General features: G+C 44.9%; 1 protein-coding gene across 2 annotated transcripts in view; it reads left to right on the top strand.

Annotated features, from left to right (window-relative positions):
* Positions 1-22716, top strand: part of LOC142216895 (ras-related protein Rab-5B-like) — a 33902-nt gene extending 11186 nt beyond the window's left edge. Inside the window, exons 2-7 of one of the 2 annotated variants that reach the window (XM_075284997.1) lie at positions 10861-11119; positions 16204-16355; positions 19486-19608; positions 20231-20324; positions 21707-21852; positions 21968-22716. In XM_075284997.1, coding sequence (XP_075141098.1) covers positions 10960-11119; positions 16204-16355; positions 19486-19608; positions 20231-20324; positions 21707-21822 — 645 coding nt within the window. In that variant the 5' untranslated portion in view covers positions 10861-10959 and the 3' untranslated portion in view covers positions 21823-21852; positions 21968-22716. Of the gene's footprint in view, positions 1-10860; positions 11120-16203; positions 16356-19485; positions 19609-20230; positions 20325-21706 lie in introns of both variants that reach the window. The other variant, XM_075284996.1, reaches the window with a different exon arrangement.
* Positions 22717-26886: the final 4170 nt, after the last annotated feature.

Genomic DNA, 26886 nt, shown 5'->3' with positions numbered 1-26886 from the left:
GACACTGTTGGGAATTTATTCAAAATTGAAGGCATACTGAACCAGCATGGCTACCCCAGCATCTTGCAGCGGCATGCTATTCCATCCGGTTTGCGTTTAGTTGGACCATCATTTATTTTTCAACAGGACAATGACCCCAAACACCTCCAGGCTGTGTAAGGGCTATGTGACCAAAAAGGAGAGTGATGGGGTGCTACACCAAATGACCTAGCCTCCACAGTCACCAGACATGAACCCAATCGAGATGGTTTGGGGTGAGCTGGACCGCAGAGTGAAGGCAAAAGGGCCAACAAGTGCTAAGCATCTCTGGGAACGCCTTCAAGACTGTTGGAAGACCATTTCAGGTGACTACCTCTTGAAGCTGATCAAGAGAATGCCAAGAGTGTGCAAAGCAGGAATCAAAGCAAAAGGTGGCTACTATGAAGAACCTAGAATATAAGACAGATTTTCAGTTGTTTCACACTTTTTTGTTACGTATATAATTCCACATGTGACAATTCTTTGAGAAGGTGTGTCCAAAGTTTTGGTCTGTACTGTATATATGTGTGTTGTATTTTTTTGTTTTGTTTTTTTTAGGGTTATTTCTATAAATATTTCCATTAACATACTGCTGATACGGTGAATGTCGGGCAATTCATCCAATTAGATTAATTCACAATAATGAAATCTGTGTCAGCCCCTCCCCAGGGTCCAATATAATCCATCAGGCTTTGTCCTCACACCCCAGACAATGGACAGCACATTCTTTACTGTGGTGAATAGTTGGATGGTAGGAAGACGAAGCTGCATCAGATATATCGGACTCCTTAACACTGTGCCAGCTCACTGAACTTTTCTTTAAGCTATGAGTAAAATAAAGAATCAAGAATAAAATGAAGAATTGGCCAGAAGTTTCAATAAAAATAGGAGGGATTATTTTTTTGGAAAAAGGCAGAGGCTTACTTTAAAGTGTTTTCCATCTCCTTTTCATTGATGACCTATGCTCTGTTGATCAGCTGTAGGAAGGGGCTGTGGCTCTTATACTAGCGCCCGGCACTTCTTAAATCAGATCCTATCTGTTTTATAGGGGCTGTGCAGTGTCATTGCAGCTTTGTCCCATGACTCTTGTATAGGATGACGCTATATGGACTATACCCCCATTTACTTCTATGGGATGAAGCTATACATTACTTTTCTCTAATTTGTGTCATTTATTGGTTGGCTTACTTTAGACCAGTGACAAAATGAATACAATCGGCCCATTTTAGGAGTCTGCTCACCCACACTGCCTCATGTAGCGCCGTTTGAAAAGTGTGTAGAAAAAAATGTGATCCCTTTGTTAAAAATCTGGTTCATAGCAAGTACACCAGAATTGTGGCACAACTATTATGGTAAGTCAGTCTCCTATCTATCTATCTATCTATCTATCTATCTATCTATCTATCTATCTATCTATCTATCTATCTAGCTATCTAGCTATCTAGCTATCTAGCTATCTATCTCCTATCTATATAGATATTTTATTGTTCTGAGACATACTACCCTTCCCCACTACAGCAGTGCAGTCTGCGCTGTGGTGTTTGTGCGGCTGCCATATACATGAGCAAATAGATGAAGCAGCCATTGTTGTCACAGTACAGACCTGACGCTTTCAGACCATATGATGGATATTTTCTGTGATGTCAGCTTATTTATGGTCCTAAAGTATAGAGCTGCTTAGAAATGTTCTCTGCAGGCTCCTTCATGGAGCACCTTCATGGCTGTCACTAGGGTAAATGCCGAATATTGAGGTCACTAAGATATTTTATATATCTCGCTTTTCTTGTTTTTCAGTGAGCTAACCCAGGGAGAAGCAGTCAGATATATCTGCAGTGAAGAAGAAACTGTTGAGCATAGTTTAGCAAAGAGTATAAAGCCTGTGTGCTCCGTATGTCTGCTGTTGAGGTCGGCTCTTCTGTTGTTCTGATCCATCAATGGGTAGGCAGACCGCCATAACTGCACAGGCGGCCACTATGTACCGAGCTTTACTAGCACAGTCCTGATAAGACGTTCTCTCTCTCTCTCCTATTTTTTTTTTTTTTTTTTTACAAAAATGAATACAATAACAGTACAATATAGACAACATATACATTAATGTAATACAAATATACAATCATCATAACATTGCCACAAACACCACAGGATAAGTACCTAGTCCAGCCATTTAAGGACCCACAGACCTGAATACACAGACCCCTAAAGCTTAAACCCCATACAAGCTGTCATGATTAATGCCTAAGTGTTTATTAGACTGTATACTCTGTATATGAGCCTGTTACCAGGGACTTGTGCTTAGGATGTATACATCTGCATACAGTAGCATCTGTCACCCATGTTGCATATGTTTCTCTTATTGTGGCCCATAGTTTGCTACACCATCTTATACGGTTGAAAGAATGGTATTGAAGAGATGGAAATCCTTTTGTCTGCTAGGAAGATCTATGGGGGAAAGCCCAGGTGACTGTATATCTAACCCATGGCTGACCATTGTAGAGAGCGGTTACCTTTCCCTCCTAATGAATGGAGGCCGTGAAAAATGTCAGGCCGAGCACTGAGAAAACAGGGCCATGTGTTCGTATAGCGATCTCTGTTCTAGGTAATGGAAACAGACTAGAAACGTTAGTACTACCTTTGTATGCCTATAAAAGTATTGGGCTTTGCTTGTAACCAGTGGCGTATAACCTGCAGCTCTCCGGTTGTAGTGAAACTACAATTTCCAGCATGCAATAGGCACCTTAGGCTACTGCGTCATGCAGGACATTGGCACGGCTTTACATAATGTTCCATGGATACATATGGAGATCACATTGGTGGAGACTATGAACTCTGACCTCTCATTGCCAAAACTATAGACTACACAAACTAGCCATTCTGGCATTTCAGCCCCGGAGATCAGGGAGATCTGCTGTATCTGTGCAAGCTATAGCCCCTTGGGTACAACATGAGATTTCTTGCTGAATATTTTGTTCTCTTCTGCAATCTGCAAGAACCCTCAGGTAGGTGTATAATAGTAGATAGACCAAATAAATGTGTGAAATTGTGTCCAGGAAGCAGGGGCGGGAGTCCTGACATCCGACTGATGGACAGCTGTGGTCAGCCTCCACATATCCTCCACCACACAGATCAGAGAAGAAGGGTTTCTGCAATAGTAAATCTTGCCGAAAGCCTTAGATGTATGGAGCTGAGGCCGCACTAACTTCTAATGAGCATTACCCAGTAAAATCTGGAACTCTTCACATACAACTATTTATTACCCGTCAGCTTGCTAGAAAATCTGTTCAGTCATTTGTTATTGTATGTCAGTTTCTAGGAAAGCCAGGTGACAGATTCAGCGACAAGCATGCGAGGTGTCACCGGGGTTGTCACGCTTTCTTAAATGTCAGCTCTGCTAGGTTCTGCATTGCTACGTCCAGGGGTATCGCTCTCCTATTGCTGCACCACTAGACAGATTTGCCAAAACACTTGGTAGAGAGTGACAACAAGTGGCCGTGTAGGAGGTGTAAGGGTTATTTCCAGTGATGGGCGGATGTCCCAGAGGGAGAACCTGAGAGCGATTCAGCGGTGTGTCCCTTTTTAGATTCTCCCTGCACCGCGGTGCACTCAGCCATGCAGGTTAATTTTCACCAACCAACCATGAATGTCAAGCCTTTAAGAAAACAGTAGTCTGAAATCCTTATTGTATGGCCATCTTAAAGGGGTATTCTCCTCTTATGAAGTGATATTGCTATTTTATTCCATCACTTTTATTATAATTAGTAGGGGTCCCAATGGTAAAAGAATACAAGAGCCACAGCCCTTGTGTATCCCAGTTCAGCCACTTGTAAGCTTTACATTTAGGCACTGGATATTTTGGTCAGGATTTTGAGGCGGAATCGGCCTGAAAATCTGGAAACTGTTTGTCCGGCTCCTGGAAAAAAGAAGCAAGATGCTCATTCTTCAGGCGGATTTGCCTCGCGACCTCCGCCTGAAGACACTCCCGACTAGGCGCCTAATCCGGAGCGGAGTGCGCAACTGGATGCCGGTGTACTAAAGAACGGAACAGAGAGTAATATATAACCTGTACGGGGCGTGGCTTGCGCGTGAAGCGGTCGGCCGCATGTAGCTGGAGCTCCGGGCCGAATCAACATTAATCCTGACTCCCAGCCTGCACATCTGAAGCCCCGGGTACCTGCGATACTGGGCCGGGTCCTGGAGTGGGTCCTCTCGCAGCTGGCTCCCGCGTAGTGGCGTTTTGAAGGCGGTGAGGAGCCGAGAGTAGTTGCGGCCTACTCCTGCAGTGTGGAGCCGGCCGCCATCTTCCTGTCTGTGGAGCGGCAGCACGGCATACTCTCCCGGCCTGTGACCCCAGGTGCTGGTGGAATTGGGGCTCCGGACCTTTCCCAGTCGACCCATATACATCCTGGGTGCCTCCTTTGCTGCTGTGGGTCTGGACGCTGGTGAGTGGAGATCTGGTGTGGGCCTGGATTGCCTGGGATCCCTTCCTACCCCCCCATCTGCCTGAACAGCAGCCATTTCCTACCTCCTCTTCTGTATGATTGAGCAGTGTCCCCAGCCTGGATGTCTGGTATCCCTCAGCTGACTTCTTGTGGTGGTCCTGTGGCGTGTGGTGAGCGCTGAACACATCCTAGTTATTCTTCTGACAGCTTCAGCCTAGGAATTGTTATATCCTGCCTCAGCTTTCTCTCCATCATATATTTAAGGACTGTGTTGCCCTGCATATTTGTCCTCCATACCTGTGATTGCTGTGGCTGCTCCTTGTGGATTGGGCCTTCTCCATCCGCCATCATACCTACTTCTACGGCACGCAAGAAGGGCGGCGGCGGACTTTCCAAAATGAGTCGCCCGCTGTCGAGCTCCACGTCGGATCGCCTACGTAGTTTTACCAGATCCTCCACTCCCCGCCTACCACTTCTCCTGCGGCTTCCTCATCGGCTGAGCCTATGGATACTGCTGAACCCACCTTGAAACAGGTGACTGCACAGTTGCTGGAAGCGATACAGGCTGGCACCTCTTCCTTGACTGGTAAAATTGAAGAGGTTAAAATTGATCTTGGCCTGCTTCGACAGGACTTTCAGTCTCTGCGGGATAGAGTGGGTGAAGTGGAGGATCGTGTTTCTCGGGTGGAAGATTCTGTTCAACCCATCCCTGCCAAAATTCAAGAGCTGGAACGGGCGGCAGCTTTGTGGACTCAGAGGGCGGATGATCTGGAGAATCGGCTGCGACGCAACAATTTGCGCATATTGGGCCTTCCAGAAAAAGCAGAGGGTGCTGACCCCCGATCCTTCATGGAAAAATGGCTACGTGATATTCTGCCGGATGCTCATTTTTCTCCCATATTTGCTGTTGAAAGAGCCCACAGAGTTCCTGCCAGACCTCCTCCTCCGGGGGCCCCCCCGCGTCCCTTACTGGCCCGGTTGATTAATAGTACGGATCGTGACACCGCGCTGCGGGCTGCGCGTCAAGTTGGGGAGATCAAGTTCAATGGAGCTACAGTGGCGATGTTTCCTGACTTCTCGGCTGCCCTCCAGAAAACCCGAGCATCCTTTGTGGCGGTCAAGAGACGTCTCCGAGAAAAGGCTATACAGTATTCTATGATTTATCCAGCCCGACTTCGTGTCATCCATGGTGACCGTTCCCTTTTTTTCAATTCTCCCAAGGATGCGGAGGACTGGTTGTCCCTGTTGCCCCGATCTCCTCGGCGCTGACATCATATCCTGGTGGTGAGAGGTCCTGCTAGACCGGAGGCCCGGCCTTATGGCTTTTGTCGTTACAGTGTTTAATTGACCCGGTGGCCTAAGGTGTGTTCACTGCTTTGGTTCTGCACCTTCGGCTTTATTACATGAACGTACTTTGCTTATTTTGCGCAAATTTTTTTCGAGAGAGTGCCCAACAATCCATCTGTATTGGGTGCACTTTCTCCCCCGTTGATAGTAGCTACGAGACTGTACTACTCCGTATTTGGTTAATGTGTTCGAGACTGTTTGCGCCCTCCATGGGTGTGTTGTTCTATTTTGTCTGTGTTTTCACGTTTTTTTTGTTTTTGTTATGCCACATACTGAATTGTCTTTTTCTCCTGAGACCCCGCTCACTGCCCTGTGCCTCCTGCCCGTGGCTCACGCTTTACAGATATAAGAGATTGTATTGTTATGGCGTCACTTAATGTTTTTTCATGGAATGTGAGGGGTCTAGGTAGTCCGCGTAAGAGATCTACTGTCTTCTCTCAAATTAGGCGGGTCCATCCTCATATTGTTTGCCTCCAGGAGACACATATGGTGGCGGAGACTGTTAGCCGGCTTCAGAAGCCGTGGGTTCAGTGGGCCGCTCATTCTGTGCATACCTCCTTCTCTAGGGGGGTGTCTATCCTGGTGCATCGCAGTATTAGGTGGGAACCGGGGGTGATTGAGCGGGATCCCGAGGGGCGCTACATATTTGTCCAAGCATGGATAGACTCTACCCTGTATGTGATTTTAGGTGTATATTTACCGCCTGCCTCCGATATGTCTGTACTCCAGGGTGCGACTCAATTTGTGGTCAGGTTTCCTGGGGCGGTGGTGTTATGCCTGGGTGATTTTAATCAGGTGATGAATGAAGCTGCAGACCGATTTCATGCTGGTGTGGATCCTCCGCTGTCTTCTCGTCCCACCCCTATGGCCAAATTGGTCCAGGAGTTGGGTTGGCAGGACTTGTGGAGGGTGGTGTTCCCTGATTCCCGAGTTTTTTCCTGTCATTCTGCTCATAGACATGCTCTGTCCCGCATTGATTATGCCTTTGGGAATGTTAAGACCTGTTCCATTCTACAATCTGTGTCTTACTTGACTAGGACGGTTTCCGATCACTCCCCTCTCTTGGTTATCTTGAATCATGGGGACACGATTAGATCGAGTTTGAGCTGCCGTATACACCCCTTTTGGCTCAAATTATTTACACCCAATGATAGGATCCCTGACCAGCTTCAAGTATCTCTGACCGTTAACTCCCCGGATACATGCCCCTCCCTCCTTTGGGAAACCACGAAGGCATACCTACGTGGGTGTATTAGGTCCTCCATTTCTTTTATTAAAAGGGAATCCTCGTTACTGGAGACTTCCCTAGCGGCCCGGTGTACCTCCCTGGAGGCTGAATATGTTGCGAACCCCACGGATGAGTCTAGATCCCAATGGTTGCATGCAGGCAGACAGTATTTGCATGCACTCCATGAGAAGGCCCGCAGGTCTCTGTTTTTTAGCAAACAGAAATTTTATGAACTCGGGAATCAGTCTAGCAGCCTATTGGCCCACCTGGTACACCAAAACACGGCCTCTCCAGCTATTTTCCGAGTACGCTCGGAGACAGGCGATATCCTCACCAATAGTAATGATATTAGAACCCGTTTCCACCAGTATTACAGTGACTTATATAGTTCTAAATTAGGAGTTGGTGATCAGGATCTGGCTCTTTACTTAGATTCCATTCCCTTCCCCGTTCTGTCTGAGGATCAGCGTGCTTTTTTGGACTCCCCCTTTACCTTGGAGGAGTTGACGGAGGCGCTGGCGGACATGGCGAGGGGGAAATCTCCAGGTCCTGACGGTATTCCGATAGAGGTGTATGCTCAGTATGGGGATGTGCTCCTGCCAGTGCTGCTAAAATGTTATGAACGTGCCTTTCGGGACCGCAGTCTTCCGGCGTCCTTTTATGATGCCACAATTGTTGTTCTTCTCAAACCAGATAAGGATCCGCTGGACTGTGGTTCTTACAGGCCTATTTCTTTGTTGAACATCGATTATAAATTACTGACTAAAATGTTGGCAAGGAGACTTAACACTGTGGTTCTTGATCTGGTTCATTCGGATCAAGCTGGTTTTATGCCAGGCAAATCTACGTCTGATAATCTTAGACGTGTCCAGGTGGTGACCCAGATTGGCTCAGCCACTTCGGCGGACTGGGCAATAGCCTCGTTGGATGCTACAAAGGCATTCGACTCTGTCGAGTGGCCTTTTCTTTTACAATCTTTGCGTAAATATGGGTTTGGGGATGGATTTATTACTTGGATCTCCATTTTGTACTGTTCCCCTAGGGCGGCGTTGTCCATTAATGGTTCGCTGTCTCCGTATTTTACTTTGGGTAGGGGCACGCGGCAGGGTTGCCCTCTCTCTCCGCTGCTATTTGCTTTAGCTATAGAACCCTTGGCCATACTCCTGAGGCATGACCCTCTCTATAAAGGTATCTCCATTGGCCCTAGCGAGGAGAGGGTTGCGCTTTATGCTGACGACCTCCTTCTATTTATGTCTGACCCCTCTATATCCTTGCCCCGAGCCATGGAAGTGGTAAATGTTTTTGGCAATTATTCGGGCCTACGCACTAACTGGTCTAAGTCCTCTTATATGCATATAGGTGGGGTGCCGGCAGCAGCGGAGGGGGAGGTAGTATGTGGATTGCCGGTGGTCTCTGCTTTTAAGTATCTTGGGATCGTCATTCCCAGAGACTATAAGAGTTATCTGGACCTTAATGTTTTCCCCCTTCTCTCGCACTTCCGCTCTAAATTCCTGACCTGGGCTGCATTACCCCTGTCCGTAGCGGGCAGGATAAACCTGATTAAAATGATTGTATTACCCAAATGTCTATATTCTTTAAGTAATTCGGCCGTGCCTGTGCCCCTCCGATTTTTTAGACAGATGGACTCCTTGATGATATCTTTTGTGTGGGGTCATTCTAGATCCAAATTGAGATTGACTGCTCTCCAGAGGCCGAAACAGCTCGGGGGGGCGTCACTCCCTGATCTGTTTCTTTATTATCTTGCGGGTCAACTCCGCTTTATAAAGCCCTGGCTTTCCTCGGATCGGCTCCCGGGGCCGGAGAGGCATTTGGCTCACCATCTGGACCTGAATATCTTGTGGCCTGTGCTGGACCAGTCTCGGTTGTTCAGGGGTAGGCTTTTGCCCATTCATACTCTGGCGGCGCAGGTTTGGGCGCAGGCCCGGAAAGTATCTTCTTATTCGGACACCCCTGCAGAGACCCCCTTGTGGGACAATCCTGGCTTGTCTGATCTATTCGTGTTACCTGATGCTAGGTCTTGGTCACGATATGGGGTGTCTACTCTAGCGAATTTATATACACAGGGGGTGTTTGTTACTTTTGACTCTTTGACCGCATCACATGAGATCCCAAGACACCAGTTCTTTAGGTTTCTTCAGATACGTCATGCCCTTTCCTCGATATTTCCTGCCCAACCGTGTGCCATTTCCGAATACCCGCTCATTGGTGTGCTGCGCTCTCAGGGCCCTGGGGGTCTTATTTCGGTTCTATATAACCATCTAATCCATGTAAAGGTATCTCTGGCTGAGTCCCCGGCTCTGACGCGTTGGCGCACCAATATCCCAGAATTGACTGATGAGATGTTTCAGGAGGTTTTGGAATCTCCTCTTTATGTCTCTCCTTCAGCTAATAATAAATTGATCCAAATTTTTATCATACACCAATGTTATTTGACCCCTGTCCGTTTGCACAGAATGGGCCGTATGTCTAGCTCGACTTGTCTCAGGTGTCCATATCCTCGAGCAGATTTTTGGCACATGATGTGGGGTTGTCCGGTGGTTCGCACCTTTTGGAGGGGAGTGGTAGACCTTCTGGCAGATGTCCTGGGCCGCCCAGTCCCGTTTTCTCCCGAAGTCTGCCTGTTTGGCGTTTTGGAGGAGGAGTTGTGGCAGCATCATACTCGAATTTTTCTTAGAGAGTGCTTGTTTTATGCTAGGAAAGCCATCGCCTTGCGGTGGATGGCCCCTAGATCCCCATCTGTCTCCCAATGGCGGAAAATGGTTAACTCGGTTCTCCCATTTAATCAGATTATATATAAAGGGAGGGGCTGTCCTCAGAAATTTACTACGGTATGGGGTGCGTGGTGTGATTCTCCCGTGACCCAATACTCTGCTCCCATGATGCGTTTGGCCCTAGACACCTTTGCTCCATAAATAGGAGCTACTGCCAGATAGGTTTGTGACTCCTCGTGTGGGGAATATATGTGACTGTTGTAACTTTGTTGTTGTGTCATGTGATATTGTGTTCAGAACTGTGTTGTGGTCGGGGTGGTTGGGTTGGGGTCGGGATGGACCAGTACTGTGGCTTGTTTCTGGTTAACTGTATGTTTCTTGTGCTTATACTGTACCTGTGTTTTTCTTTTGTTTTGATTGTAAAAAAAAAAAAAAAAAAAAGAACGGAACAGAACTGACCCCCCCCCCCCCCCAATTCATCCAAGTGTCATCTGAGTACATTCTCCTATAAAATTGCCTCCCTCCCCCTTGGCCTACACACACAGTCATATACATGTAGCCTTATCTGTTTTATGACTGGAGGTACAAGTTATAGGGCTTACCCATGATTTTATTTATGGCCTGTTAACGTCGGTGCCAGCTGAGCCACTAGACTGGGCACGGAGCCAAATGCTCTGTATAGTACACCAACCAGATCCAGCACCTTTGAACAGATGATCTGTTTGGGACCGATCAGATGTGGATGATGGGTCATAAATCATAATAAAAAAAAAAAAAAAATTCTTGGCAATCACTTTAATGATTTTATTTTGAAGTTGGAGTTTGAGTAGAGACATTTCTAGGAAAGTGATTTCCATTCTCATGTAGATCAATGTCTTGGTTTCAGATCTCTGTAAGCTGCACCCGGCCGGTCGCCTCTTGTATGTATTGGCCACTTGCCATTGTAACATTAAGTAGTTGAGTCCAGTTGATAATTTATTTCTTAATAATCAGGTTAAGCAAACATAGTTGTTACAAGCGCCGCACACTCTCAGGTACCTGCGTAAGCAAATCTGTGAGGTAACCAAAAAACTCCGCTTGTCTCCTTTTTTTCTGGCAGAGGGTTTCCTGAAGGTTACATTGGATTTCACGTAACTGAACAGAAAATAGCAGCCTTCGGTGGACTGGAGAAGACAAAATACTGGAGACAGAGGACGCCATGGCTAACAGGGGAAGTACAAGGGCTAATGGAGTGAGCCAGACCAAAATCTGCCAGTTCAAACTGGTATTGCTCGGAGACATGGCTGTAGGAAAATCCAGTCTTGTGCTGAGGTTTGTCAAGGGTCAGTTTGATGAATTTCAAGAGACCACCATTGGAGGTAAGAAGAAAGCGTAACCTAATGTCTCTGCCGTCTAACCTTTATTATGTGACTTGTAAATGTCGTCTTGACTTGGGAGTCGTTCTCGAATTAATAACTGGTTTGGCTCCAGAAATAGGTAACGTAGAGGCGTTGTACATCACAGATGATAGAGCAGATTTACTGCGCTCCTAGGTGGTGTTTAATAGGCATCTTTGTCTTTCATAAGATTGTTTTATGTGATTTACATTCACAAGCCCTTGTGTTAGAGATCTTCATCATGATCATAGAAGGCACAATGTAGACAGATGCACAGCCTTCTCTATCCCCTCCCTGCCCTAGGAAATCATTGTTACATGGACAAGCAAGTAACCTTCAAGACCAAGGGCCCCCTCTCTGCCCTAAAAAATATATATATCCTCAACTCCTATATAGAGAGCCAGGCATGCACGGCCACATGTCCACTCCCCGTGCCTGAGCGTCGAGGCTCAGAACATTCCTTCCCAAAACTAGTGGATCTGCAGATATTGACATTTAAGTTGTTATACCATAAATGTCCCAGATGGGAATACCTTTTTCTTTAAGATGCCCCCCCCTTCCCCATTCAATCTACATTTTCAGTTCCATTTAGTCCTATGGGTAAAAACTTGTTTGTAATTCCACCTCCTCATACGCGCCATATGGGCAGCCCTATGTGTGAGTTTGCCAGTTATATATGGGGGAAGGTTTGGCCTAGGGACTTAGATCTTGTCACTATACATGAGAAAACTTCAATATGGCATACGTATTCATGTAGCCATGACATACGTTACTTTCTTGGTATACAAGGGTTTGTCGGCAGTCTTTATAGTTAACACTTTGTCTTTTTCAGTGCATATTGTAACTCTTGACATTTAGCACCCCCTTCTTCATAACCAAAGACTATTAACTGCTTCCCGAATTTGGCCCTTCTCTGAAATACGTAGAAGAGCACAGCAGAGAATACAGTAACGTTGTGGTGCTATGTTTTGTTTGTTGTTTTAAAGGGATCCTATTATTGGATGTCCTTTTTTTTTCTCGATAACAGGTAGGAATAGCCTTAAGAAAGGCTATTCTTCTCCTACCTTTAGATGTCTTCTCCACGCTGCCGTTCGGTAGGAATCCCGATTTTCTTCTGTATGCAAATGAGTTCTCCCACAGCACTGGGGGTGGTTCCCAGCGTACAGACAGCACTGGGGGCATCCCCAATGCTGCGAGAAAAATCTCCAGCGACACCTCCATCTTCTTCTGGAACGCCCTCTCCCTGTGTCTTCTTCCGTCCTGAGTTTCAATCTTCTAGGCTTCCGGCTTTGGGCAGACCTGACTATGCATGCCCAGGCCACAAGAAATAGTCGCTTACGCCAGCTTACTGTGTAAGCATCCATTTTCTTGTGGCCCGGGCATGCCGCTAGTCCGCTCTGCCCGAGGCCTAGAAGATTGAAACCCAGAACAGAAGAAGACACAGGGAGAGAGTGTTCCAGAAGAAGATGGAGATGCGCTGGAGAGTTCTCTCGCAGCATTGGGACGCCCCCAGTGCTGTTTGAGCGCTGGAGTCTGCCCCCTGCTGCGAGAGAACTCATTTGCATACCAAAGAAGACCGGGATATCTACCGAAGGGAGGCATGGAGAAGACATCTAAAGGTAGAAGAAGAATAGCCTTTCTTAAGGCTATTCCTAAATGTTATCGAGGGGAAAAAAGGGCATCCAATGATAGGATCCCTTTAAGGACCTTTGGTGTCCTCTAACAGGGATTACAATGGATTTGGTGCACTTTTCCTTTTGTGTATCGCTTTACCTTCCGCCAAGATTGGTGCTGTTAGGTTTGGTTACTAATATCACTGTAATGTCTGGGTGGGAGGGAATCTTTACAGCTCAGCATCAACTTATAGTCATATTAAAGGGATGGTCTCCACTATCCTGCAATGATGCTGGGTTGTAAGGATTGACTTGTACAGTGATATCGGTAGCTGAAACTAACAGCAACAATATCTCTGCAACAAGGAAAACTGCAAACAAAAGGAAACCTGCGCTGAATTAAGTGCCAGTCCTGCTTTCTAATGGTGTATAACATGCGAGAGCTCATGTGTGAGTGCTGATCCACCATGTCACAGGAGCTGGAATATAAATGTTATCACTGACCACTGTACAGGATTCCCCATCAGCATAACCAGTTCTCTGCTATATACCGCCCTGCACTTTCACCTCCAGCTGTTGTCATACTAAAGACAGTGACTACACTCAGTACACTAGACCTGTGTGTAACAGAGACCTGTACGTCCAGACAGCCAGCTCTATACTACAGCGCTAATGGTCTGTTATGGCGTGCATTGAGAACTGCTGGATTGCAGAGTTTACACTGTGAGATCTGCGTCCAGGATAATACAATGATTCTCCAAAAAATGTAAGTTTTAGCTTAAAGGGAGACTGTCCTAGGCGTCAGATCTGCAGAGCGCCGGTTATAGAGCTGGAGGAGCTAAGCAGATTGATGGATAGTTTTATGGGATTTAGTTTTTGTTTTTTTATATTTTATTTTGGACTTTCCAATGGGTGATCCTACTCATCTGTCTAAGGCTGTGCATAGATATCAGTCTGTTACTGAGTAGAACCGCACACTGGACTCCTAAACCTGAATTGGATATGGATTTAATTTGTATAAATGACAAGTTATACTGAATGTTTCTGCTTAGATCCTCCTGCCCAATTATATGTAGATTGCGCTGTGTTTTCTATGTGACGGGTTCCCTTTAAAGGGATCCTATCACTCAGACATGATTTTTTTTTCTAAGTACCACTTTGGAATAGCCTTAAGAAAAGCTATTCGTCTCCTACCTTTCGTCGTCATCTCCACGCTGCCGTTCGCCTACAATCCCGGTTCTTGTTGGTATGCTAATGAGCTCTCTCGCAGCATTGGAGGCGGGCGCCAGCGCTCAGACAGCTTTGGGAGCGTCCCCAATGCTGCCAGAGAACTCTCTCCAGCGCCACCTCCTCTTCTTCAGAAGCGTCATCTTCCTCCTATTCTTCTGGCGGTGGGTTGTAACTTCTAAGGCCTCGGGCCTTGTGCGGAGCAGTTTGCGCATGCCACAGGCCACGAGAAAATGGCTGCTTGCACAGTATTGCAAGCGACTATTTTCTCGTGGCCTGTGGGCATGCACAAACTGCTCCGCCCGGGGCCTTAGAAGTTACAACCCACCGCCAGAAGAATAGGAGGAAGATGACGCTTCTGAAGAGGAGGAGGCGGCGCTGGAGAGAGCTTTCAGACAGCTTTCGGAGCGTCCCCAATGCTGCCAGAGTGCTGGTGCCCGCCCTCAATGCTGCGAGAGAGCTCATTAGCATACCAACAAGAACTGGGATTGTAGGCGAACGGCAGCGTGGAGATGACGACGAAAGGTAGGAGACGAATAGCTTTTCTTAAGGCTATTCCAAAGTGGTACTTAGAAAAAAATCATGTCTGAGTGATAGGATCCCTTTAATATCTCCTGTTGTAGCCATCTAGGGTATAAGAGTTATACCATAATAAGGGACAACACAGTGGCTCATTGGTTAGCACTGCAGCCTTGCAGAGCTGGAGTCCTGGGTTCGAATCCGGCCAGGAACAACATCTGCAAGGAGTTTGTATGTTCTCCCCGTGTTTGCGTGGATTTCCTCCTATTCTACATAAAGGAGAATAGAAAAAAAAATACTGATAGAAAAAAAAAAAGGGTACATTGTGATTCTTATATGGGGCTCACAATCTAAAAAAAAAAAAAAAAAAAAAAAAAAAAAAAAAAAAGTTATACCATAATACACAAGGTATACTCGGCTTCCTTGATAACCTCTTGGAACCTTTTTACCATTCTTGAGCCTTGCACTGCACTTGTGACTCCCATTTCACCTTGTCATCAGCAAAGGATCGTGGGAAACATTTGCTCAGACGTCACTTCTGTTACAAAACATCACATGCTTAGAGCCAGGAATAAGCTTGGCAGATATCCTGATAGCAGACAAGGGCGACTATTGGATCAGACTTTGTATTGTGCAATCCATGCCCTCGCTATTAGTCTGTTTGCTGAACGCTCTTTAGTAGGGGTGACAAATATCTGGCAATGGGATTGCAAAATCTTGAATGATAAATGAAGTTATTGTGTTATTCTCAGCTAATAATGGTAAAATATAGTGGCAGGTAACGCTACATAGTTATCCATGGTTACAAGTACCTGAAGTGCAGAGTAGTTTTGTCATTCTGGCAGTAGAGGCATGTACCAGGAAGACCAGGATGAACAAACCTACATAAGGGAAGATACTGCAATATTTGGCATCTCGTATGAGCCTCAGATGTCACTCTGAGGGCCATCCGACTATTCTGCTGCAGACTCGTGTCAGGATGCATGGTGTTGTGTGAACGGGGTCTTAGTGAAATGCACAATGTCAAAGGGGTCTCATGGTTGTTTCCTTATACCGTCGTCATCCCAGACAGCAAGCTAGACACGCATGTTAAATATGGGTCTCAGAATAACCTTAGGATGGCAGATTACATGGTATATAAATGCACAACTTATAGGGGAACTTCCATCTTCAAGAGAATTTCTCACCAGGATCCAGCATATCACATAGGTTAGGGTTTCTTGATTCAAACCGCGTTTTCTCCATTTTTGCTGTCCATATGCAAATGAGGACTTTGGAGCAATGACAACACCCCTGTGGATGATTTTCATATGGACATAAACGGAGATCTCTGGGAACAGAGGCAGCCATTTTTTAGATGTAGATTGTGAGCCCCATATAGGGATCACAATGTACATTTTTTTTCCTATCAGTATGCTTTTGTAGAATGGGAGGAAATCCACGCAAACATGGGGAGAACATACAAACTCCTTGCAGATGTTGTTCCTTGTGGGATTCGAACCCAGGACTACAGCGCTGCAAGGCTAACCACTGAGCCACAGCGTTGCCCCAGTGCGTATATTATTTTAAGAATAAGTAATGCAAGTATTCCAAAAAAAAGCATCCAGTTTTGTGCAGTGCTTTTTATGTCTCTTCCTCTTAAATACAGTCTCATTATTTCTCCCAGCACAGTCATGAGTTAACCGTTCCCTTTTCCCATGTCTCCAGCTGCCTTCTTGGCTCAGTCTGTATGTCTCGATGATACAACAGTGAAGTTTGAGATCTGGGATACTGCTGGACAAGAAAGATATCACAGCCTCGCCCCCATGTACTATAGAGGAGCACAGGCAGCCATTGTGGTGTTTGACATCACTAAACCGGTAAGGATCTGCTGCTTTGTAGGATTCTTCTCATATGGAGTCTTTTCTTTTGGAAACAATTTTAAATATTTGTACATGTAATTGTGTCTTGTGGCAATCTCCCCCAAGAACTAAAGGATGACACGGGGAAAGCTGAGGGACCCTATACTCATTATATGGTCGGCAAAATTGGTTGGCATTAATGTAAGGTACACGGGCATAGAGGGGGCGGATTATGGTGCGTAATCCACGTCATAATCCGCCCCCTCACAATGGTGGTCTATGTAGACCGCCAGGCATATTACCGCTCATGGAAAAAAAGAAAGGGGCTGCTCTTTCTTCAGACGGATTCCGCGGCTCCTTGAGCCGCGGCATCCGCCGTGCGGCAGCAGTCTCCGCAGTCAGCCCATTCACTTGAGCCTACTCCGGAGAGGGAAGCCGCGACTGTCATGGCAGGCGGGTTTTGACCCAAGAGTGACACGGCTCCCCGCGTCACTCTCGGTGCCAAAATCCGTGCTTCCGCTCCCCGTGTCGACTAACCCTAAAGGGCTTATTCCATGAACATAAACGCATTTAATTTGTAAACGTAAACGTTTTTTTACGCATATAAATAATTAAAAATTTTGCAGAGTTTTAAAGGTCTTCTCTAACCATCTTAGTAGTGGCTGTCTGTCGTCTGGGTAAGTTCCCAATGGATACCATCATGAATGCAGAAACTTTCTATGTCCTGGGAGTTGTCAGAAACCCAGCCATGACTTCCTTATTGTGGCCGGGTTATCTTCTCCTAATGTAGTGATCCTCCCCGATAACCTGTCCACAATAAAGGAAAGAATAGTGAGATTTCTGAAAAGGCCATTTTTCTGCATTTATTGTCCTATCCATTGGCAGCCAAGAAAGACAACAGACTAGCAATACTAAGATGGTTGGAAAAAGCTCTGGAAAGTTTGTACGGTAATTTATATTTACAAAAATTTTCTAGTTTTTAACTGTCCACAAATTCAAATCTGGTCATGGGGAGAACCCCTTTTAAGGGAGTCTATCATTGGCTATATCGATTTTTAAATAAGCGTATCTTTACATAGCCTATTCTAGGCATACTTTTCCTTCATTGATCCATGCCACCATTTTTGAATTAGCCCGATTTTCTTGATATGCTACTTACTCTTCAGAGATTACCGGAGCCTTCTCACTGTTCCCTGAGCACTGCAGTGTTATCGGCCTTGCCCGCTTCTCACCGCCCCCTTCTTTACACATGATCTTCTCCTATAGTTCTTCACCTCCAGAGCAGCTAGTCACGTACAGCGCATGTGCGAGAATTTAATTGCGCTGTCCATGACTAGCTGTTCTGAAGGAAGTGGTGAAGAACTATAGGAAGACGGATCATCTCTAAAGAAGGGGGCGGTGGGAACTGAGGAAGGCTGATGACACAAGCTGTGCTCGGGGAACAGTGAGAAGGCTCCGGTGCTCTGCGCAGAGTAATTAGCATATCAAGAAAACCAGGATAATTGAAAGACGGCGGCACGGATCAATGAATGAAAGGTATTCTTGGAATATCCTTCCTTTAATATGCTTATTTAAAAATTGCTATAGCCAATGAGACTCCATTTTAAGGCATTGTCTGATCCAACCATTCAGTTTTGTCTTGAAGTAAAAGAATATATTTCTTGTAAATAGGAAGTAGAAGGGATGAATCCGCAGCCGCCCCTCTCGTCTGTCGGGCTGTTTATTGCTTTGATTCATAATGCTCCTTGTTATTTTGTACTTCGCTTGGGTTATTTTTAAGCCAGGTGTGGCTGAGACACGCACTAGGTACTTGGGGTGTCACCCGAGAAATGTAATTGTCCTCATAGTAACCTCCTTTTTAATAAGAATATGGCTTAACCGTTTAGCATTCCTTCAATCCTAAAACACCTTTTCTAAACTTAAGTGCAATAGAGTATACAAACTGTGTAATATATCTTATTAAAGAGAAATACATCGGCCTCTATCGATACGCCCCGTCCCTTCACTCACTGTATTATTAGCAATAGGAAAACCTATCCAAAGAGTGGATATGGATTGTCAGCCTCACACATAGAAGTCTGAAGTAGAAAGTGATTTTTATGGTCTTACTCTCTACAGTTTTATCCTATTACGGTAGGTATATACTAGAGTTAGCTGCAGCCTTCTCCTCTCTCCATAGACTTCTGTGTCTGACGCTCACTTTGCAGATAGGTTCTATTGGCACTAAAGGGAGGGGAAGGAGAGCAGCCTGATCAATGGAGATGAAAGCATTTTTCTTTTAATAATATAGGATTACAAAGCTTCTTATATTTACTTATATTCATTGTTATACGGATGGATGTTTAAGGGAGTTTGTCACTAGCATTCAGCTTATTAACCCACCCCCTGCAGATTAGGTTAGGGTCCGCAGAAGCAAATGATGTTTTCCCTTGTGAATTGGTGCCTCGGCTGCCAAGATGTGTGTGAAGGTGCAAATAATCTCTTTGGATCAACGGCAACACCCTCATTGCCCCAAAGAGTTCATTTACACGTTAAGAAAATGGGCAATATCCCGACACCAGAGTCTCCTATTTACATGGGGAGAACGCCATTTGATTCCGGTGACACTAACTTATCTACCTGATAGTAGGGGCAACACGATGGCTCAGTGGTTAGCACTGCAGCCTTGCAGCTCTGGAGTCCTGGGTTCGAATCCCGCCAGGAACAGCATCTCCAAGGAGTTTGTATGTTCTCCCTGTGTTTGCGTGGATTTCCTCCCATTTTACAAAGACGTACTGAAAAAAATGTACATTGTGATCCCTACATGGGGCTCCCAATCTACATTAAAAAAACCACAAAACCGTATAGATGGATGTAGTATCATATGACTGTGGGATCATAATACAAGGATTTACTTGTAGCTTTTGCGGAGACTCAAAGGTTTGCACATGATTTGTAGACTCTTACCAGTCAGATTAGTTTCATCAAAACTTCTTTCAACTTGCTTCATGGTTTTTATTCAGTTAGGGTTTGTTTTTAACGCTTTCCGTTCTGTGTAGATCACTTTTCCGCAGTCATCTTGTTACCCTCACAAACAGGAGTACGAAGTTAACACTTGTACTATAAAGTACATCACCTCTAAAATCTTTGTCTTTATTTTGTTATACAGGAAACCTTTGACCGGGCAAAAGCATGGGTGAAAGAATTACAGCGGCAAGCCAGTCCCAACATTGTGATTGCCTTGGCCGGTAACAAGTCGGACTTGGCAGAGAAGAGGATGGTGGAATTTGAGGTTGGCCGCTTTTACTGGCTATGTTTGTCTGAATTTCGAAGAAGAGTTAATGGGACGGATCAGCATTGGAATATAATAAAACAGGCGCATAATGGGTTAAAAACATGACAGACATAATCTTCCCCCAACCATTTCCCACCAGTGCTTTTCTGGTGTTTACTTGGAGCCAGTCAATTTCTGTCTACTGGTCACTAGTCATTGCAAGGACAATAGAAAGCAGTGGGGGCCTAGTAAGCATTGAAACAGGAGTTGGGCAGGGGGATCTGAGGGGCGTACAGTGACATAAGTCCCCATACGCTCATGGGCTAATGAGGTTTGCCCATCTCATCGATTTGTCTCCTATCGAGCACTGCACTATCCCTGGTGGTCTTGTACTAATAGATCAGGGGCTGCACCATTCAGACTGGGAAGCGAAACGCTCTTATCCAATATATCAGTAACCTGTGTAAATGAACGTTATCCAGAGAACAATAAAAAGTGTATCTATTTTATTTCAGTAATATTATAGCCATTATTCCAGTGAATGAATACAATGCCATCTTCTAGATGCACGTAATGTACTCGGCGGCTCCCTTGCTTTTATTTCCCACAGTAAAACTTCCCCGTATTTCTGTTCCCGCAGGAAGCTCAGGCGTATGCTGAAGACACTGGACTTCTATTCATGGAAACCTCAGCAAAAACTGCAATGAACGTCAATGAGTTGTTTCTAGCAATCGGTAGGTCACGTGTGGGTCTGTAGGAAGCGAATGGTCACCGTGTATTTATTACGTATTGTATTCTGCTTTCAAATGGCAAATTAAGACATTTGTTTTGATAAATGAGGTTATGATCTATGGGTAAGGGTATGAAAATTGGTGGCGTACTACATTACACTGTGACTAAATGCAAGGGTTTTTGAAACACAGAATTTCCGCTGCACATTTTTTTCTGCAATGTGTGAATAGGTTTAGCCAGAATCCCATCCACTTTGCAGGTTCTGTAATATGCAGCATTTTTCACAATGTGGGCCCTGGACTAAAATCAGAATGTGGAATTGCTGTTTTGGTCTGCCAGCCCTGGGATTGTGTGTGTGTGTGAGACAGTTTAGTATTTAATGTGTGCAATGTATGGCATTTAGGTTTCTCACCAGCTCCCCAACTTCGGTTTATGTCCATTTTATGATCTGGACTTTTCCATGACACCACATTTATCTCATGGACCCATAGATGCATATGCTTGTGTACATATAGCCTTAGAAAGGTGGTTTTCGGGTTAGGTCACACGGGGCAAGAGGGGGCGGATTTTGACGCCAAATCCTCCTCAAAATCCGCCCCCTCACAATAGAGGTCTATGAAGACCGCTAACGTTTTTTTCTCCCGTTAGCGGTTTGTTCCCGCTCACAGAAAAAAAGAAGCGAGCTGTCCTTTCTTCAGGAGGATTCCACGGCTAATTCAGCCGCAGCGTCTGCCTCGTGACACCACCCTCTGTACTAGGCCCATTCATTTGGGCCTAATCCGGAGCAGAAAGCCGCGACGGAATGTGTTCACGCGGAGTCCCGTGCCAACTAACCCTTCAAGTTATTTATGATCTGTATATGATTGCAGTTAAAAAGGAGCTTTCATGGTTTGGGGCACAGGCAGTTCTATATACTGCTGGAAAGCTGAATTCAGCGCACTGTCAGCTTTCCCGATCTGTGTCCGGGTATCTGTCCCGCTACCGTAGCGCTTTACAGTCAGAAGGGTGTTTCTGACAGTCAGTCACGTACGTCCTTCTCCACAGCAGCGCCTATCGTGCTGTACAGTGTGAGCGGGGAGGAACGCCCCCTCCCTCTGCTCACAGTGCTCATCTATAGACGAGTATTATCAGGAGGGGAGGGGGGCATTCCTCCCCGCTCACACTGTACAGCACGATGGGCGCTGCTGTGGAGAAGGACGTTCTTGACAGACTGTCAGGAACGCCCTTCTGACTGTAAAGTGCTACGGTACCGGGACCAATAGCTCTTTACCCGGGGCACAGATCGGGAACTGCCTGTGCCCAAATCCATGAAGTGTCCTCTTTAAAATTTAAATCCAGCACAGAGAAATAACCAAACTCTATCCCTTATACTCTTCCCATGCAGCAAAGAAAATGCCTAAATCAGATGCTCAAAATCCAACTCATGCTGCCCGCAACAGAGGCGTGAATCTCCAGGGCTCGGATCAGCAGCCAAGAAGTGGGTGCTGCAGCAGCAATTGATCCCAAGGAACACAAGAACAAGCCTCTTCAGTATGCATTTTCTACACAGATTATTGTGAACACCGTCTAGGAAGCCGCCTCTGTTTCTCTACAGCTGGCGGGAATTTGTTTGGCTCTTATATTTTTTTTCTTCTTTTTATCATAGTGTTAAAAGTAAGAAACCACAAAAGTAATCCACTCCATTCTCGAAACCCAAAACTCTGCAAGAAAGCAGTTCTGGTTTTCTGTTCCAGTCACTTCCCATACTGGACGATGGATAGGATGATGCCTTCTATGCTTTTCTTTAAGCATGTCCAGTTGACTGTTAATAAGCCCCTGTCACAATCTTAAGTCTTTAGAATACACAGCTCTGTTGTCTGCATTAAGGATACATGTCTGAAGCAATATTCTACAAGCACTTAAGGAAGTCATCCGCGATCTGCATGTCGCTGAACCCGGACAGTTATGAAGCTGATAGACTATTCAGCACTAAAGAGGTTTCTAAGCAGCTGATGACATGTAAAATGTTATGTACAGTTTTACAAAAAAAAACTCCCTTGAAGCCGTGTGTATGGTCGGCCTCGGCCGGATAGAAGACGGATTGCATCTCAGCACTTCTCACCCCAATATGGCTGTTTTGTTACTTTGATGTGATTGGCCTCCCCTCCTAATGCGGAAGAACAAAACACTGTGGACCTCTTGCACTTTACCTTCCATCCATTTATATTTATCCTGAAAACACCGATTTTTCAGCACCCCTTCCCCTTCCCTTGCGAAACGAGTGTACATTATTCTCAACAAAGTGATAGAACATGCTCTGAACATAACTTTTGTATTTGCACCTTCAGATAATGTTTTACTTGAATCCTAAAATATTGATTTTTAATGTAACATTAAAGCAAAGTGAATCAGAAATGTGGTTTTGGTTTTGTGACTTTTGATAGGATTTCCGTATCTGTCAGCCAAACATTTATTTGGACAACAGCTATTCCTTCCGTGCTCCCCTTCGATGTACATGCACGCTCAGTTTACGTATATTTTTCAATGAGAACTGCTGCCATATACCAGTGACATTAGCTTATCTTCCATGAAAAGAAATGTTCTGGAATGATGAGGACAGTTGGAAGGCCACCATACATAGAAGATAACTGACCAACTGGTGGCAACAGCATTATATGTATCACAGATAAGTTAGCCGAATCCACAAAGTGTTCTGTATAGGATTGAGCGATTGGGATCGGATCCCGATCGGCGATCGAGCAAATTTCACAATCGGCTGAAAAATTATCAAAAATCGGATTTTCAAATCTCAAGATCGTCTCAACTCTACTGTATATATAATATACAATTAGGGTTGAGGGATCGGGAAGAATCGAATCCAGATCGGCAATCGAGCAATTTTCACGATCGGCTGGAAAATGATCTGAGATCGGATTTTAAAATTGATCCTGAAATCTCAAGATCGGCTCAACCCTATTCCTGTCACATTTAGTTCAGTGGCCGAGGGGGCTTCACTTCTAAGCAAGTGAAATACTGATTCAGTTCGGCTTTATATTCCTGGCCATGCGTCTTTGCTGTTTACTGTGTGGCCAGTGGTGAACCAAAAAGGCACTGGAGACCTCTGGACTTAAAGGGGTTGTCCAGAATAATTAATTTTTATTGTTTATTTTAAATTAGGCCAGGAGAGGTGAAAATAAACATACTTGCTCATTGTTGTCTCCCAGTGTGGTCCAGTCCTTAGATGTTTTCTTACATCACAGCCGGCGAGGACTTCTGCCTAAGGAAGATACCTGAGCAGCAGGACCGGACTGTGCTGGGAGGCATCGGGGCTAGGTGAGGATGTGTTTTGGTTTTCTTCACCTCCGCTGGCCAAATTTGGAGAAAGAAAAAGTTAAAATCTCCTGGACAACCTCTTTAATGTGCTATAGCTGCATTGAGGAACGCTGTGACAGCAGCCTTAAGGCCTTTAGTTTATATTTCCTGTATCTGAATATTTCTGGAGGTTCCTGCACTGACGATACAAGTATAACAAAGACATACCAGAAGGAGTTCATGGAGGGCACATTGAAAACTGTTCTTACTATCTTACTTGAAGTCTCGGGTCCAATGCTGTACAGACAGAGTGATAATGGCTGTGCAGTTTTGTGGGCTACACTGTGGTGTTACCAGCAAAATTGTGCAAGCGGCTAACAAGCTATTCGTAAACCTCACCCACCTGACATGTTGTTGTGGCCACATTGTGGGGACACACCTTTGTCTCCTCCAGATATTTATCAGGTTTATCATTGTCATACACATCGTGTTTGCAACTTGTCAGGCCAGGTAAGAGATTGTGATCAAATGAGGTCATCAGAATCTCTCAATAATACAGCCTTAGTCTTTTTTTTTTTGGTTTTTTTGGACAATTATTGAACATTTTTTTTTTTTTTTTTTTTTTTCTCTTTGATTTCATTTTGGACAACACTCCAGTCAGCCTAAGTACTGTCTAGTAAGTGGATTTGTATAAGACTAAGCAGACCTTTAGTAGTTAGGGCATCTAATGGCATGCTCTCTTCATTTAGATAGTATACAGGCCGTACTATCTAGAACTTCCTGAGTGGTGCATATGCCCAAAGTTAGCGGTATCTATGACAGTGACTAATGTTGGTCATGCACATGAAACCACTATATCACCTGGTCCCTCCAGACACACGCAGTTGAGCAGTGCATGGGTATTAAAGGGATTCTATCATTAAAATGAAATTTTTTTGTCCCTAAGGGGGCGTTCACACTACCGTCTGTGTCCGACAGGTAGTGTCCGCTCAAAATCTGGCACGGACATTAGGAGCGGACACTAGCTGTGTCCGTGACACCTGTCATTTATTTAAATGGCGATCGGGTGCGTTCTTTTGAACTCTGTGCCCTTCCTTCACTGTCCGCATGTAGTAACCTGGCAAATTACAGGGTTCTTATTATTTCATCCAACCTCTGCAGTAGACTGTCTGGAGGAGCGTACAGTGATCCGTGTCTTCTGACTCTAGCCACCACAGTCTCTCCATACACTGCAAATTGAAATTATTTTTTTTTCTTGGCTTTTTGCTTAAGCATTAATAGACTTTAATGGAGAGAGCCATGAGCACACACAGAACTCTGTAGTGACTGCGGTAGGCAGTAATTAGTGAATGCAGACCCTGCTCCACTAGATATGGGACATGCACCTCTCAAACAGTTATATAATCTTGTGGCTATGCCATAAATGCTGAAGATCTCAATACACCTTTAAAATGCCCTGACCTGCCTATTTAATAAAAGCGAACTAAACCTACAACTACAACATAAAGCACTGTTCATACGTTTGGAGTTGATGGCGATTTTGCTTATTAACCCCTTAGCGACCCTTGACGTAACTGTACGTCATGGGTCGCATGGGGATGTATGGAGCGAGCTCACACGCTGAGCTCGCTCCATACACGGCAGATGCCGGCTGTATAATACAGCCAGGACCTGCCACTAACAGCAGCGGTCGCTGCCCGAGCCGATCGCTGCTGTTAACCCTTTACACACTGCGGTCAAACGTGACCGCAGTGTGTAAACGGCGCCGGCGGCATGGGCGCCGCCATGTTTTGCCGATCGCCGCCCTCCTGAACGTCACATGAGGGCGGTGATCGGTTGCTATGACAGCCGGAAGCCTATTGAAGGCTTCCAGGCTTGTCTCTGCACGAGATCTATTAGACGATGCCAGAGGCATCCTCTAATAGAAGTGCTGCGATTCTGCTATTCACTGCAGTACTGTAGTATTGCAGTGAATAGTATGAGCGATCAGACCCCCTAGGTTTCAAGGTACCTAAGGGGTCTGATCATAAATGTAACAGAAGAAAAAAAAAAAGTTTTTAAAAGTATTAAAAAAATAAAAAAAATATAAAAGTTCAAATCACCCCCCTTTCCCTAGATCAGCTATAAAAGTAATTAAAGAACATTAAACATAAACAAACATATTAGGTATCCCTGCGCTCCAAAATGCCTGAACTATTAGAATATTAAAACATTTATCCCGTACTGCGAACGGCGTAGCGGCAAAAAAAATAAAAACAGCCAAAAAGCGTTTTTTTTCAACACTTTGCCTCCTATAAAAAATTGAATAAAAAGTGATCAAACCATTGGATCTTTCCCCAAATGGTATCAATAGAAACGTCATCTTGTCCCGCATAAAAAGACACCACAACCAGCTCCATACATGGAAATATGAAAAAGTTACAGGTGTTAGAACATGATGACACAATTTTTTTTTTCTATTTTGCAAAGTTTATCATTTTTTAAAAAGTATCAAAAAATTCCAAATACTATATAAATTTGGTATCACCGCGTTTGTACTGACACGTAGAACACAGGTAACATGTCATTTGTACCAAACAGTGAATGCTGTAAAAATTAAACCCATAAGAAAATGGCGCAAATGCATTTTTTTCTCCAATTGCGCCTCATTCTGAATTTTTTTCCAGCTTCCCAGTACATTGCACAGCATATTGAATGGTGCCATTACAAAGTACAATTTGTCCCGCAAACAATAAGCTATCATGTGACTCTGTGAACTGAAAAATGAAAAAGTTATGGCTCTTGAAATGTGAGGAGGGAAAAACGAAAATGCGAAACCAAAAAATGGCCTGGTCCTTAAGGGGTTAAAGTCCAGTATGACGCGAGTGAATAGGATTTTAGAAAATCTCATTCACTAGTAGCAGACTGTACATGAGCATATCTTCTACCTTACAATAGGTTCACACAGGGACCTGAAAGACAGACCTTGTCTGCTCAAAAAGCGGGTACATATGGAAACCCATAGATTATAATGGGGTCCACTGGGTTTCCATTAGCTTTACACTGAAACCGGTGGAGAGAAAAGTTCTTCTTGCAGTACTTTTCTCCCCAAGTTTAAGGGGATTCTGTGGCAGAGTCTCCTACAGAGAATCCAATGCAAGCGCGAATTCAACCTAGGCCACAGTGAAAAAGTGCACTTTCTGCTTCAATTATTCCTATAGGGAAACCACCGGTGTTTCTGTAGGTATAATTGATATGCTGCCATTTACAAATCCATTTTGTGAATTGCAGTAT

This window comes from Leptodactylus fuscus, chromosome 8 (assembly GCF_031893055.1).
Source record: "Leptodactylus fuscus isolate aLepFus1 chromosome 8, aLepFus1.hap2, whole genome shotgun sequence".
NCBI lineage: Eukaryota > Metazoa > Chordata > Amphibia > Anura > Leptodactylidae > Leptodactylus > Leptodactylus fuscus.
This window is presented reverse-complemented; position numbering and strand designations above follow the sequence as displayed.